Source organism: Plasmodium knowlesi (genome assembly GCF_000006355.2).
Source record: "Plasmodium knowlesi strain H genome assembly, chromosome: 12".
Classification (NCBI taxonomy): domain Eukaryota; phylum Apicomplexa; class Aconoidasida; order Haemosporida; family Plasmodiidae; genus Plasmodium; species Plasmodium knowlesi.
The window spans coordinates 2,481,477-2,497,225 of NC_011913.2; the positions used below are offsets into that span (position 1 = coordinate 2,481,477).

General features: G+C 37.1%; 5 protein-coding genes across 5 annotated transcripts; 1 reads left to right on the top strand and 4 right to left on the bottom strand.

The window, feature by feature from the left end:
- Positions 1-2,440: 2,440 nt before the first annotated feature.
- Positions 2,441-3,434, bottom strand: PKNH_1254800 (DNA/RNA-binding protein Alba 2, putative; the record flags this gene model as incomplete). Its single annotated transcript, XM_002259853.1, has 3 exons — positions 2,441-2,541; positions 2,724-3,007; positions 3,193-3,434. The coding sequence occupies 3 exons, from the start codon at positions 3,432-3,434 to the stop codon at positions 2,441-2,443; spliced, it is 627 nt and encodes a 208-aa protein (XP_002259889.1).
- A 2,028-nt stretch (positions 3,435-5,462) lies between these two features.
- On the bottom strand, positions 5,463-8,616 carry PKNH_1254900 (KIR protein; the record flags this gene model as incomplete). The annotated part of the gene is made up of 5 exons (XM_039114197.1): positions 5,463-5,735; positions 5,911-6,138; positions 6,243-7,082; positions 7,658-8,455; positions 8,614-8,616. The coding sequence occupies 5 exons, from the start codon at positions 8,614-8,616 to the stop codon at positions 5,463-5,465; spliced, it is 2,142 nt and encodes a 713-aa protein (XP_038969844.1).
- Positions 8,617-9,192: 576 nt separating this feature from the next.
- On the bottom strand, positions 9,193-9,693 carry PKNH_1255000 (uncharacterized protein; the record flags this gene model as incomplete). Its single annotated transcript, XM_002259855.2, has 1 exon — positions 9,193-9,693. One exon carries the CDS (start codon positions 9,691-9,693, stop codon positions 9,193-9,195), a length of 501 nt encoding a protein of 166 aa, XP_002259891.2.
- A 984-nt stretch (positions 9,694-10,677) lies between these two features.
- On the top strand, positions 10,678-11,184 carry PKNH_1255100 (Mog1-like protein; the record flags this gene model as incomplete). The annotated part of the gene is made up of 1 exon (XM_002259856.1): positions 10,678-11,184. One exon carries the CDS (start codon positions 10,678-10,680, stop codon positions 11,182-11,184), a length of 507 nt encoding a protein of 168 aa, XP_002259892.1.
- Positions 11,185-12,237: 1,053 nt separating this feature from the next.
- PKNH_1255200 (protein transport protein SEC61 subunit alpha, putative) lies at positions 12,238-14,043 on the bottom strand (the record flags this gene model as incomplete). The annotated part of the gene is made up of 2 exons (XM_002259857.2): positions 12,238-13,652; positions 14,040-14,043. 2 exons carry the CDS (start codon positions 14,041-14,043, stop codon positions 12,238-12,240), a joined length of 1,419 nt encoding a protein of 472 aa, XP_002259893.2.
- Between the last annotated feature and the right edge of the window lie 1,706 nt (positions 14,044-15,749).

Consider the following 15,749-nt stretch of genomic DNA (forward strand, 5'->3'; position numbering starts at 1 on the left):
CACGCAGTGGGAAGAGTATCTCCTATATAAATTCAATCATGGAGCGGTAGCACACAGGAGAAAAGCGATCGTGGCTTGATATATATCATTGTTTACACTTATTTGTAAACGTTAACGTAAGCTTCTGTTCCGTTTCTTATATTATAATATTTGGTTTTATTTATTTCCTGCTTGTAATTATCATTATCCTAGGGCCTAGGCTGATAAAATCACGTTTTATAATATATTTCCTCCCTTGAGGGATATATATTTTCGAAAAATATCACAGTTCTGCTAAACTGTTCATTATAAATTTGCACAAATGCTTCACAGAAAAAATAATTATATGGTCATAATAATTACATGAAGAAAAGTTTACACAGTGATGGGCACTAAATTGAAAAATGCCAATTTTTGTTGGCTGCTATTTGGGAAAAGTTTTTCCACAAGTACCACGTGTATATCAATATGCATGTACGTGTACAAGCACATATCTGCAACAGAAATGAAGGAAAAACATTTTTTTACAATTGCAAAATCCCTTGCACTGAAAAAAGATGCGCTGGGATGAATTAGTGTTCCTTCGTTATGCGCCCTTCATGTGTACATTTGCATTTACAAGCATGTTCCTTTTTTATATTTTTCCCGCATATAAAATTCTTGCAAAAAGTGCTGCACAATTCCCGCTTTTCCGCTGTTACACATAAATGGCAGCTAGGATGAGCTCCTTCCTCGCAACACTTACGGGCGTGTATGTACAAGCGCGTGGGGGCACATACATATGCAAAAAGCGAATGGTGCTAAGAAAGGCACACCCAAACCCTCAAAACATACACTCCGTGTTTTTCTATGCTTTCCTATCCCTCGTCCTTTTTACGGCCTAGTCATCAAACAGCTATTTATAATCAGTGCCAATGTTGAAAAAAAAAAAAAAAAAAAAAAAGTTGCGAACTGTTAAGGTTAAATAAGGAAAAGTGACCTTTTTTTCTTTTTTTTATATGAACAGGTCATACATTCTGTACATTTTTAAGTGTAATTTTTTTTTTTTTTTTTTTTTTTTTTTTCTATAACTTCAAATTTTAGCTATTTCTTTTATTTTTACATGAAGAGATCACACATTCTGCGACTTCTATGTAACTGAAAATTTGGGGTTTCCCTTTTCGAAGGCAACGGTTAGTTCCATATTTTCCAACAAATTAGTATATCCTCTCTGCTAATTCGAGGAAAGACCGAGTAAATAGTGTTCATAAAGGATGGAAAATGATCCCTCATTTTAACTCCCCTGTTCCATTCAAAAGAATTGATGTAAGTGGAGGAAAATGGGATAAAAAGCTTTTCAACAGAGGAGGCGTATTGTATACCCATAAGAATAATGCTTCGTAGATCCATCAGACAAACGCATTATTCGATGTGCATACAAATGAGAAAAGTCCCCCCCTTCATGATCTTCCATTCATGTTGACATGAAATATATGGCGATTAAAAGTAGGCAAACAGATAGGAGGTATAATGATGACGCAAAATGTACGAATCAGTCTGGTCGAACATAGTATGCCTTTCACCCGTGCATTTGAAATTTCCCCTCCCCTCCTATATTTTCTTTACATTGGAAAATTTACCCATACGAAAACAATACATGCTTTCCATTTTTTTTATTATTTATTTATTTTTTTTTTCTTTTTGTTCGCTTAATATATGAAGCTGATAGCTTTCTTAACAAATAAAACATGTCGAAGCTTTAAAAGAAATTTAATTTAACGTTAATAAGTTGATAAAATAGCAAAATTTTTTAACTTTAAACATTAATTGGAAAGAATAAAGAAATCATAACAATATTCGTAATCACACTTGAGAACATTGAAAACAGAATCATATATGCCCACGTAAAAACACTTGAAAATACACATATATATATATATATATATATATATATATATATATATATATATATATATATATATATATATATAATTACTTAAGCTACATAGTAACAATTACAAGGATTCGCAACAGTAGCACGAATACACCTTATCTCGATATAGGGGTAGTGATGAAAGGATTATCCACATTTAAAAAGAACAGCCCTTTTAAATGGCGAAAGAATCATTTCAGAAAAAGTATATATAACATGTATGATACAATGTGATAAAATCTGATATAATGTGACATACTGCGATATAATATGCTCCTTTTCACGTGATATCACACATACATACGCATATAACAAAGCGTTTATTCAAAATCCTAAACAAAAAATAAATGCTTAAGACGAGGGCCGGGGGAACAATGACGTGTGAAAATGGGGGGCTGGAATATGCGCTATGAGGTATGCGATACGAAATATACTGCAGGGAATAGGGCTTGGTCATATGGCATATGTTTTGCGCTGTACGCATCATCCAATGTGCAAATTTGCGGTTAAGAGGAAAATATAATAACTACGTTAAAACGGCTTAGTTATTTAATTCTTCTTTTCAAATCTTCTGTTATTCCACATAGGGGTCTCATAGTAATTCCTGCGGTAGGACGATCTGAACCTGTCTCCGCCTCGACCTGTCCTATCTGCGAAGTGTGGGGAGAAATGCAGTAAAATGTTGGGTAGCCGAAGGAAAAAGGGGATAGCCAAAATAACCCATTCAGAAGAATGGGCAGGATATCCCAAAATTAGTAGAAACAAAATGAAGGGAAGTCTTCCCCCCATATGCTGCATTTATGTGCATAAAAAAAAAAAAAAAAAAACTCACATTTTCGTCTGTAGGATTTTTCCTTTAGTATTTGATCAGCAGTCATGACATTTACGTCCTTATCATCTATAGGTGCTTGGTAGCCTATTTCCTTTTTATCTACGTTTGTATCATTTTTTGTTAAAATAATTTTTATGCAAGGGACGGTGGTTCTGAATTCAATTGTTCTATTTTCCGTTTCCTTATTCTTGTCGTTTTCTTCACCCTCCTCGGGTTCTTCTCCGGGCTTTTTCTCCTCTTCTTCCTCCTCCTTGTCTTCTTTCTTTGCGGCAAGTGGGTCTTCTCTGCATATGGGGTACAAAAAATAGGGTATGTTTACATGTTGATTAGGCGTGCAACATAATGCTATGTACATATGCCACTTAAATGGGCGAGAATTGCCTGATTGTTATGGCGGTCATGAAAAAAATATGTACTGCGCGGAAGCGTTCTATATATAGCTCTATGTACGCGCTCCTATCATGCCTACTTCTTAATGATGTGCTCCTTCTCGTAAACCTTGGTACACTGATGTAATCCCTTGGCTCTCCTCTTGACCATCTCCGCGACGTTGACCACCGAGGTGATGGCCTTGCCGACACCGGACAAGATCACGTCATCGTGCGTTTCAAACAGGACAACTGCTTTGTATACGTAATCTAGAGCATCACTCTTGTAGCTCACTCGAATTTCATTATCTAATTTGGTGTCACTCTTCGTGCTTCCGGGCATGTTGGCGTACGTGTGGGGGGGCGGCGGCTAGTTTGTGAACGGATGAACAAAGGGGGTCTATGGGGTGCAGTATGCAAATTGGCGCTGCGTGGCGGAGAAAGTCAATCGAAGCGAAACAGGAAATGAGTCAGACGTCAAGCATACGTGGGGGGGAAAAAAAACGCATCAATCTGGAAATGTACAACGGCGCAAAGGGCTCGCAGGTTGGAACAGCAAATAAAATGGGGTAAGCAAAAAACTGCAGAGCAACTCTTAAAAATAAATATACCACTTACGCGTTGACAAGAAGCCAAATGAATGTATATAGCACAGATGGGGATAAAATTGTTAAAAAAATTGCATCCAATGATTTTTTTCCTTTAAAAAGGATTAATTGTTATATTTTGCCATGCATAGGGGAAGAGACAAGGAGTAGTAAATTGGCGCAAAGCATTCAATCAGCGAAACGGCGAACGAGGCGCTTGTAAAAATAAATAGGAAAAAGGGTGGAAAAAGTTTTTAGTGAGAAAAAGATAAATGGTTAATTATTAAATTAGCAAATTGACAAATTGTTAATTGACAAATTGTTAATTGACAAATTGACAAACTGACAAAATGACAAATTGGCAAACTGACGAATAAAGATCTAAATGATCACGCAGAAACCGGAAAAAAAAAAAAAAATTAAGAAAATAATTTTTCAAAATTTTAAATTAAATCTAAACTATATAATATATATAGTAATAACATATTTTGTTTAATAAAAAATCGGGTAACATGTAAGAACAAAAAAAGAAAAAAAAAAATTATATATATATATTTTTTTTCTCCTTTTTTTTTTATATCGCTGCATGTAGTAAAAACTCCCATGAACCTATTACCATAATATTATTTATCTGTATTGCACTTTTTTTTCAAGACTGGAATGGACGCTTCTTTTAATTATTTTTTTTCGCATGTATTTCTCGCTATTCTATATATCATTTTGCATACCTTCTGCATACAAACTTCGTATACCACCATTGCTACCTTTTTGAAAAAATTTTGTTGTTCTTGTTAGCGCCTTTTATGGCGCTTTTTATTTTTCTTTCATCGCCCTTTCCTGGCACCTTTTATTTTTCCTTAAATCGCCTTTTTTTGGCACTTTTATTTATTTTTCTTTCATCGCCTTTTTCTGGCACCTTTTATTTTTCTTTCATCGCCCTTTCCTGGCACTTTTTATTTCTACTTTTAAAAGTGGCAAAACAATTTTTTTTCCATAATTTTAAAACGCTTCCCTTTTACAAAGTTCAGTCCTCCGCATTTGTAATTTTTTTTCAAAAGGAACAAAAAATACTGTAATGCAGATGTCCTGTGGACTTTGGTACGACGAGGCAAAAGGTGGCCATGCGCCTAAGACCATGATTCATATCTTGGAAGTAGTTAAAATGAACTCAGTTACATACAGCAACATACAAAAAAAAAAAAAAAAAAAAAAAAAAGAAAAAAAAATATATGTCCCTTTTATACACTCTCTGCATTTTTCTAAGTGAAAAAGAAAAAATTATTAAAATAAAAACCTACAACCAAAAAAAAAAAATTTAATGAACACTTTAGATGTTCAGTAAAAAAAAAGTTGCAAACAAATAGAGGAATGAATTAAAGAGTTTGTCAACAAAATCAGTTAGGTGAGAATTTTTTCCGAACAAATCGGAATAAAGTCGGGAGAAAAAATTTTTTTTTTTCCTTTCTTTCTCTTTCACTTATATGGGTTGCACATGAACATAAACAGTTCAGTACAACAATACAGAATTTAATAGAAAATGAAGCAAATAAAAGTGTACAAAGTAACTTCTTTAAGAAAAGGAAAAAAGAAAGAAAAATATAACTTTTCTCCTATACGGTATGAACTGTGCGTGGTTATTTCCCCCCTCCAGACGGGAGCATTGCATTTAATGTGTTACATCACATATAAATGTATATGTTCATTTAATGTGTTTACACATTGCAATGTTGCATAAAAGAACGGTATTATATTCTTCCATAACGAATAGTTCTATTTTGTTTCCCTCATGGTTGTAGTGATCGTCCTCGCCCTTCATTATATATGGTAGAAGTGTCTTCTGTTAAGTCGGAAGTAGACTCCATTGTTGTGGAACCGTCCACTGTCGAAACATCTGTGGAATACACAGTGTTGGAATCACCTATTGTGGAAGAATCGTCAAAATGATTGTAGTACATGCTGTATAACCTGCTTCTTCCCCTTCTTACATTCCTTCCATTGATGCTGATGTTGTTACCTCCACCAAAGTTGTCATGCATTCCAGAAAATACTTCAGTATACTGAAGAAAAAAAAAAAAAAAAGAAAAAATATATGGGAAAAAGGGTGTGTGCAGGGCCATGTATTATGTATATGTAGATATATATCTATATACTATACATATATATGTGTGGCATAGCACTGTATTTGTTTGTTTGTTTCTCTTGGCTCGGCAAAGAGAAAGGTTCGCATCTAACATAGGGGATAGAATATACTGTTCCATCTATTGTGGAAGTTCCTTCTGTGGATCCGAGTGTTGAAACTCCTTCTGTGGAGTCACCTATTGTGGAAGAATCAAAATAGCTGTCAAAGTGTTGATGATTGTGTCGAAAAGTAGCTCTTCTTCCTCTTCCCCTATTCCTTCCTCGTGTATTATTACTGCCACCAAAGAGGTATTTTTTTATTCCATCAAATAGATCAGTATACTAAAAAAAAAAAAAAAAAAAAAAGAATAAAGAGGGGGTGTACAGGGACACGTATTATATGTGTACGTCTACATATATGTATACCACATATATATGTCTATTACTTTATATAAGAAGAGGCCCAATGCTGGTAATCCGATGGTATACAATATACCAGATATGGCAGTAGCAGGAGGGATGGTGCTCCTATTATTGGTGGTGTCCCCTTCGGGATAAGTTGAACCTTCTGGGGTGAGGGGTGTACGTTCCTCCGTTACTGATGATCTGTAAGTGGTTGCGCATTGTTCTCCTAATGTTGACTTCCCTACCTTACACAGTGACAACGTGCTGTGTTCCCCATTCCTACATTCCTTATACATTTCTTTAAAATATTCACACCATTCTTTATTATTTGTTTTACCGCCATTTTCGCATTTATCCTTCATATATGTATAAGCATTTTGTGCTTTCAATAAATACCTATAATATGCATTAGCGCAGACCTTACCCCCAATCTTTAAGTGGGGATTTATAGACTCATGGTCTTTGTAATAATCAAATAAAATTTTACTGTGGAGAAAAAAATTTATTCCCCTTTCTGTTGGAAAGCGGAAAGAACAACCATGATCACTTTTTTTTTTCTCCACTTCTTCCTTTATTTTTTTCATAACACTCTTAAAATCTTTACCACCGTTTAATTCCCTCAATATCTTTCCCCCTACCCAGAAGTAGTAAAAATCGCAATAATCCTGATTAAGCTTATGGGATGTACTATTCTTCTTCGTTTCATATGCATGGCACAGGCCCTTTGCAATCTTCTCTGCGCCCTCCCCAATATCTGGGTCATCCTCCAATGCAACCTTCATTTCTTGAGGCCAATTATTATAATTCCTACAATTGTTCACCCCTCGATCGAACATATTATAGTAGTCTTTCCGGGAAGGTAATCCACTCAGAGCTCCCTCCTACAAAAGTAATTGGTGCAGTGTGTGGAACATGCGTGGTAGCTCATTATACCAGTGGAAAGTATAATGTATGTGCTTCCATTATATATCCTCCATTTTTTTCTAGTGCAAAGGAAGGAGAAGGAATGACAGAATTAAAGGAGTGAGGGACAGAAGAGAAGGAAGGAATGAAAAGGAAGAATGAAAAAGTTCTAGGGTTTAGGTTGAAGGATTCATATTTCGATTTTAAGTTTAAAGGTTCCAGGGTATAGGATTCAGGTTTTTTGTTTTAGGTTTATGGGGTTTAAGGAGGAAAGGATGTATGGGGAAAAACTTCTCGTACACAGGAAGAAATCGAACATGTCAGTCCAACCGAAAAGGGCGGGTCTAACCGGATATGGGAATCGGAAAAAGAATGAAGGAATGTGGAGTAAAAGGAAAGGGGAGTAAAAGGAAAGGGAAGTGAAAAGGGGAGTCCATGAAAAGGGAATGAAATGAAAGGAATGGAAAGGAAGGTAAGAGGAACTAAGAAAAGAAGGTGAAAATTTTCTTCCATGTTTTTAGCCTCCTCCTCGAGGAAGTCTACTGCTTCTTACCTTCTGGAGGTTGAGGAAGTCGTCGAGGTCGAGGTCGTCCAGGAGGTCGTCATCATCTTCCTCCCCTCCTGAGGAGGTGGCAAGTGGATCTTCCCATGCTGATGCTGGTTTGACAAGCTCAGGGTGCGATGCTTCTGGTTTCCCTGCGACTTGCTTCGTTGCCCCTTTAGTGGGGCATGTTAATGTTGGTTTGCCCCCCATAAAATATTTTCCATATGTTCTGGTAAATGCCTTACAATAATCATAGTCCTCACTATCCTCCTGACAATATTTACTTACAGCCTTATAAGCTGATTCAATTTCAGCTAGGTGAGCACCATATTTATTATTGCAGTCGTTACTATTTGCCTTTATTAGTTTTTGCAAGGCAGTGTGATCAAATTTATAATCGAAGAGTATTTTCCTTTGAAGGAGAATACTCCTGTCTGTATTGGTAACGGGGTATTTTCCGTCACAATTATTAAAGTACCAGTCACCCTTCAGTGCATTGCCAATATAATTCATGCGGTCTATGAAGTCGGCCTTCCGCAATGTGTCTGGCAATAGACTAGCTATGTAGTAATATAAGGAATTACACAGTTCCCCTCTGTATTTGCTCAGTCTGTAAGTGTCCACTTTAGGGATGTAACACCAGGCATTCATTATTTTTTTCGCGTACGGTAGAACATCAGATTTCTGCTTTAGTTGCTCCTCCTTCCCTGCGTACGATGTTCTGTAAGTAGTGTAGCACGCGCCATCCTTAAATTTATTATATACTTTCCGGGATGGTAATTTATCTAAAAAAGTGTCGCCTTCCCCCTATAAATGTAATGAGCGCAGTGAAATATGTATATATATATGTATATATTTTTTCATGTGTTCACATCTATTATATTATTTATATAGTAGGTGTTCAATGTGCCCCCTATTTATGTGTTCATTTGAAATTAGAAAAAAAGTTCCGCATTTACTGTTACCATTTGTTACCGCTGTTCATATGTAGACTATATATATTATCGTATTTAGGCTGGAATTTTATACGTTATAAATGGGGTATTTATATATATTTGTTCCTTCCATGCTCATTTATTCATGAGGTAATATAAATATATATGTTAGATTTCCATTTATATTATAGGGAGGGGTCACCCATCATGAAGAAGTACATATATACTAATTTCCTACTCCTTCGCTTAGGAATGCGCATATTACCCTTCAACTTCCTCTCAATTTTCCTCCAGCTGCGGTAATAAGCAATATATATGCAACAACATCTACATACGCCCTATATATACATATATATATTGAATATCAAATGGTTGCATGCAAGTATTCAACAAAGAAAAGTAGGTATATATATATATATATATATATTTTTCCTATACAGAGAAGTGGAATCAAAAAATAGATTCCAACAGAAGAAAGAAATGAAAGGAAAGAAGGGAAGAAATAAATAATGCAAATTTACCTCTCAGCTCCTTTTTTCTTCCCCCCCCCTAATTGCATAATTATATTTCTACACTCCCATACATATCTTCCTTCTCCCCTTTCCCCAGTTATACGTGGGCTGCTATCTTTATGTTCTCTATTACCGTCTTTATAAGGTTCTCTATATTTGCACTTGGTCCTCCTGCCCCCGCATTATTAACTAGTGGTGCTAGTGCTCGTTCCAATGTTTCTGGTTTTAATTTGTACTTATCGTCTATTAGTACTTCTGATAGGGTCGGTTGACTACTTTGGCCACTGTGGGTGTTGTCCTCCTTCATTTTCATGAATTCCGTCATTACAGCTGCATTATTTTTTCTCTGTTGTTGTAGATTTGGTTGCTCCCTCTTCTGCTTACAGACAAGTCCCCAATGTTTCCATGGCCACTTTATCCTCCAGGAACCACTATTCTTGTCTGCTTCATCCCTTTTCTGCTTTGTCCATTCTTTGATTGTATTGCCTAGAATGGATTTACCAATGATTAGTTGTTCCGTAGTAATTCCTTTACACCTATTCAATGTTGCACCCCGATCTCCATATTCCCCCACTTCCTGCTCCACTTTGTCCATCATATGGTCTACTGCGTTGCCCAAATAACAATGATCTCCATAATTTTCGGCTAAAGCAACTGTTCCGATGACACATCGTCGAAAAGCTTCCTCATTGGTGAGGGGTTAAATTTGTGCTTCCCCATCCCACGTCGCATTCACCCCTCCCGCGAGTTTAACCCTCTTCGTTCCTACACCATTAATAAAATATCTTATTTCAGCTACAACTTTACATAATTCCTTCAGATAAAAATTCTTCTAGCATCCCCCCGCCAGGACAAGCTTCCCTTGCGTCCTTACATAGACCCCCTATTTCTATTGACTCGTTCGTCCTCGTCACCCACCCCTGCAATAACTTAAATGTGTTCTCCAAATCGGTCTTCATTGCATCCTACATACAGAGTGACGGAAGAAAGAAGGAAGATGTGTGTATGTATACATATAAAACAGTATGGTAGGCACGTATAAGAAAATTATGATAGGTGGCAATATACATGCACACGCAAATGTATGCATCTAATTTTTTGCTCCAGTGCATATACCCAATCGCTTCCTCCATGTCGACGGAATGTGCCGCTCATCCTTATTTCCGTGTAGCCCCCCAAAAAAAAAGAAGCAACAATTACTCCCTCACTTCCACTAGATGTTATTTTATTCATAAAAAGGGAGGGGAAAAAAAAAAAAAAACTGTCGCTTCATTTTTTCTTAATATATTTAAATGTCACCCATGGAAATTTGAGAAAAGCGGTGGGAAAAACAAAAACGGGGAAATGGAAGAGGCGAAGAGAAGGAGAGCAAGCACTATTGATGGATGTTCTTCTCTCCTTTTTTTTTTTTTTTTTTTCCTTTGGCGGGGAGTAAAAACTATAGTTTCATTCTTGCACAAGGAGGAAGGAGAGACCTACCTTACGAGCGGATTTTCCCGCCAATTGGAGCGCTCACCGCAAAGAGGTTAATTAGATAATCAGCCAACCAGGTAACCATCGAACTAGCCACACCCTGCACACCATGGCTGAGGCGTTGCACGAGAGACACTTCTTCGACAAGTTCATTAAAATGAACATTCCGGACGACTACCTCGACGCTTCTCGCTTCAGAGTAATACCAGACAACCAAGAAGTGTATGTACATAAGTTCCAGGACAAATGCTTAATCATAGAAATTCTGTGTTTTCAAAATATGAATATACAGGAGAAGGGCAATTTCTATTTCTACGATTTAGCGAAAGAAAATGACAGCATCGAAAATGTTATCATAACAAGTAACCATTCAGTGCCCCATTCGCAAGGAAATTACATTCTGCTAGTCGGGCGCCAGAAAATTAAAAAAAATAATTCTAGTACCCATGAACCTATTTTACTGTACATTTGTATTTTCCCCCTTGAAGAACACAATGCAGATATAATAATAACGTGGAATGTGCCAAAAGAGGATATGGATATTCAACCCGAGTTGGAAACTTTTAACGAAATGATGCAATCCTTTAGAATATTGGATTACACTTTATTCGTCTGATCCATCCCTCCTTCTGCGAACTGTACATTGCGTAGTACATACTAAAGACATCCCATTCGATGTGCCCTTCTTTACGTGTTCTTTATGGAGTCGCCTAGAAAATGCCCCCTTTGCTCTGTAGAGGCTTCGTACACTTGCAGCTGTGGCAGATATATGATGGACCTCAGCGGGGTCTCCATTTGGTACTCCCTTACTGTGCCCCCCTACTTCGTGTCCTTTATATTTCCAAACAAACTGAGTGACCAGATTATGCCATTCAGTTTGCCCCCCGTGCGCCACTACACCCACTCAGACGAGCAAACAATTGCATTCATTTTAATATAGAATTTTTTTTTTTTTTTTACAGATTTTTTTTTTCTTTTCCGCTGCTTTTGCGTTATTCTTAGTTTGATAAAATATATTCAAATATTTCAAAAGGGTATGAAACGTAAAAGTGTGGAGAAGTAGGACGAAAGGAGGCGAGGTTGAAGGATAAAAGGAGAAAGGTACATAATATGCAGAAAGTAAAAGGCACGGTGGGTTATGTTAACCTTTTTTTTTTTTTTTTTTTTTTTTTTCTTCTATGCAGTGCTGTATAAAGGAAGGATGTAAATATACACGTGGGGAAGGATAACTCTGATGGGGGTATAAATTTCCATACAGAGGGTGGGAGGGTTTAACTATATGCATTTGAGTTACACACTGGCTATACACACTGGGTGCCTGCTCCTTAACGCTCTGCCTTTGCGCATGCGGGGCACCTCCTCTTTTTACAACGTACACTGCTCGCACAGAAGCATCCTCCTATCATGACATTCTTAATAAAAAAAAAAAAAAAAAAAAGGGGAGAGGAAATGCACATGGAGAAAAATGCGAGCTGGGCAACCTTCCCTAAACGGTTCAGACAAACCGGCTAATCTGCTCCAAAACGCTGAGCAGAGCCGAGTCCACAAAAAAGAGCTGCGCCCAAACCATGATGCGCGCAAATGATTGACTCGCTCTGCAAAAAAAAAAAAAAAGGGTTATTCGATCCGGTGCGCACCCCTGCACAGGGTGTATATCCCTGTGGAGGGCCTAAAAGAGCGACGTGGCCTTCTCCTGCTCCTTGACTAACATTTCGTAAAATTGATATATGATCGTTACAGCGAGTAGAATACCCGTACCACTACCCAAGGCCCCAAGGAAATCGGCCAGAATTGTCAAGGCTCCAATGCACATGCCTCCGAAGGCTGCGGCGGTAGGGATATATCTGTTGAAAACTCTGGTTAGGGATGTAGGTGTATCTCTATATCCTCTCATACCAATTTGCTGATCTCGTAATTGTTTCGCAACATCTTTAGCTGAGCTACCTGACACTTCAATCCACGTCTTCGAAAAAAAGGCACATGCCACAAGGACAAAGGAAATGTATACCAGGGTGTGGAATGGGTCATTTGTAATATCAGCAAAAGAGTTCGGAGGAGAGATGTAGTAAGCAATTCCACCAATCGGGATGGAGGTACCACTAGATTCAACTTCTTGCCATTGTCCCAAAATATTCACCAAAATGCTATTCTTGAATCGTTTGTATAATATTTGTGAGAAGAAATATAAATTGGATACTAATGCGGTCTGCAAAATAATGGGGATATTGCTCGTGTAAAATAGCTTTATCGGATATGTCCCCTGTTGTCCCCGTACGCTTTGATACTTAACAGATAAGTCCACTCTAAATCCTTGGAGGTAGATAACAATGAGAAAAACCAAAATGGTGGCTAACAGGTTGGTCACATTTGGTGCATGGGTTCTATAGAAAGCTTTCTTCAAGGCAGATATTTTATTCGATTCAGTAAAAAGACAATAAACTAGGGAAATAATTGCCCCTTCAAATTCGATTCCTTTATCTGTGTTAATGGTGGTTGGGCTAAAAGATTTCCACATAATAGTTTCACAAATATTCGTTGCTATAAACAGTGAAATACCTGAACCTAATCCGTAACCCTTCTGTAATAATTCATCCAACAGGATGACCACAACTCCTGCAAAAAATAATTGAAGTATAATAATAATGGCGTGTCCAGTTCCTATTTCTGATATATTTCCATAAATCCCGCTAACCACATAGGCGATGGCTTCCCCTAAGGTTATTAACAATCCCAGTAACTTCTGTGCTCCTTGAAAAAGGGTTCTATCTTCCTTTAAACTCTGATCTACATCTATTATTTTGGAACCTGCCAATAGCTGCATTACCATACCACTTGTTACTATAGGGGATATTCCCAACTCCATTAATGTCCCTCTGTTCGAAGCCAATATCACACGCATCCAATAAAACGGATCACTTAATTTACTCGTTACGATACCGTACAACGGTATTTGGCAACATATGAGAAAGACAAACAAAGACACAGCTGTCCATAGTAGCTTCTCCTTGAATGGCAACTTCCTGTCTGGCGACTGCACCTCCGGCAGTAAGAACATAACCGGCTTGATTAAATTGAGGAATCTCACTGAATGGGGGAAAGAGGAGGAGGGTCACAATTGATACATCAGTTGTCCATGTAAAATGCGTGGACGGATATATGCAACGCCCAATTCGGGTAACACTATGGCCTTCGTGAATGCTCCGACAAATACATATATGGCAACATATATGAATGCACACATGCAATGGTCCCAACAGTATATCCCTCCGGGGGTGCATCCCTCTGGACGGGTCTCTAACTAAAAAAACCCTCACATGAACAGACAACACTTTGAAGCCCGTCCATGTCCTTCGACCAAATGAATTGGCAGTTGCTACATCTTACGCACAGTGCACACAACGCTAGAACACCCCACTCTCACATATTTACATATTCACATGGGAAGCATTTTTCTATTTTTCTCCCTCTTACCCATTTTTCCTTATTTAGTTTTCTTCTTCGCAAATCTGCTTCATATTGGGGGTAAAAAAAAAAAATAATAAAAATAATAAAATAAATAAATTATACTTGTTCGCGCAAGATACATAGGTTATACATGTTCCGGATGGGAACACGTAGCACGCGCAATCAAAATGGTGATGACCCTTTCGCACTGCTCATGCTGTTGTGTATGTACTTGTTTTGCAATTCTTTAGAGCAGGAACTTTTTCACTTCCCCTTCTGCGTTTCTTTCAGGCCGTTTTAACCTTTTTCCTTTTTTGTTTTTAACTTACCCCTATTCGCTACACAAGGTTATTTATTTTTTTTTTTTTAGATCCTTGCCCTTCTACTCCTTCCTCCTCACTACGCGTTAACATAAATGTGGGGCAACTTTCCGCAAATTAAATAGTTTATCTAGGCAAAAAAAAGTACAGCTTTTGTTAACGGTATGTAAAGATGTCGAGAGAAGAGGATAAGGTCGAGCGAACGTACGTACACGTAAAAAATGGAGAAAACAAAAAACCAAGTTAATAAGCAAAAATAAGAAAAGGTAGCTTGGGAATTATGACACATTCACTATATCATGTATTATTAGTATGCATATTGTATGAAGAATTCTGTAAGCAGCTTCTCTTTGGATTAGCACATACTTCCTCGTATGCCCTTAAATAAGCAAATCGTAATTAGCTATTTGGGAAACAAATAAAAATATCATTATCAAACAAAAAAAAAAAAAAAAAGCAAAAAAGAGGAAAAAAGAAAAAAACAGAAAAAAAAAAAAAGGAAGCAAAAATAGTGTTGAATATACATGTATGCTAATAATATACAATTTGGAAATTACATTAAATGTGAGTTGCGAACTTATATTTTTCTTAATAATCTTTTTTTTTTTTTTTTTTTTTTTTTTTTATTTGTACGAACAGTCAAATCCATACGTGCTGGGTTATACTATGTTATACGAATATACATATGTAATACACGCTTTGACGTTTTTATTTTTATTTTTGTTAAACCCGTAATGTGCTTTCAGCAACTGTGCGTTATTCGTGACTAAACTGGTTATCCTAAGGATTGTTTTCACGATCACGCATAGGAAAGTTTTTTTTTTTTTTTTTTTCTGTTCTTTTAAATCGTAACAAAATGACTCATTTAGAGTATTTACATGAGCACATAATTACGAGCGTATACACTAGTATGAAAAGCGTTGAAACACGTGGTTGACACAGTATATTGATTTTTCTTTTTTGTACTTTTTAAAACACCCATGTAGTGGAAACCTTTTTGATGCTTCGCAGCTTAAGCATACGAGGAAAAGATGAACTGGGAAAAAATATCAAATTATAAGATTCTTCTTTTCTGTGCTCTCCCTAAAATTCCAATTTGGGCGCACGTTTTTCATGTGTTATGAACGCCAAGTCACTGTTCTTTTTCTTTTTTTTTTTTTTTTTTTTTGTTTTCCCTTTTTGTTGAAATGTAACCCTCGCGAGGTGTTTCACGGGATATCATTTCCTTCGGTTGGGGCACGTACATTTCACGTTGTGACTGCGTTTCGCCACAAAGTGGAACGTAAAAGGCAATCCAAAGCAAGAAAGAGAAACGAAACGAAACCAAGCCAAATACACGTTAAACGTGGCTCTACTCGTCAGGAGTTTCATATAGTGTGTCCAGTTTCCTCTGCCCTTCCCCCCGTTCCAATAAGGA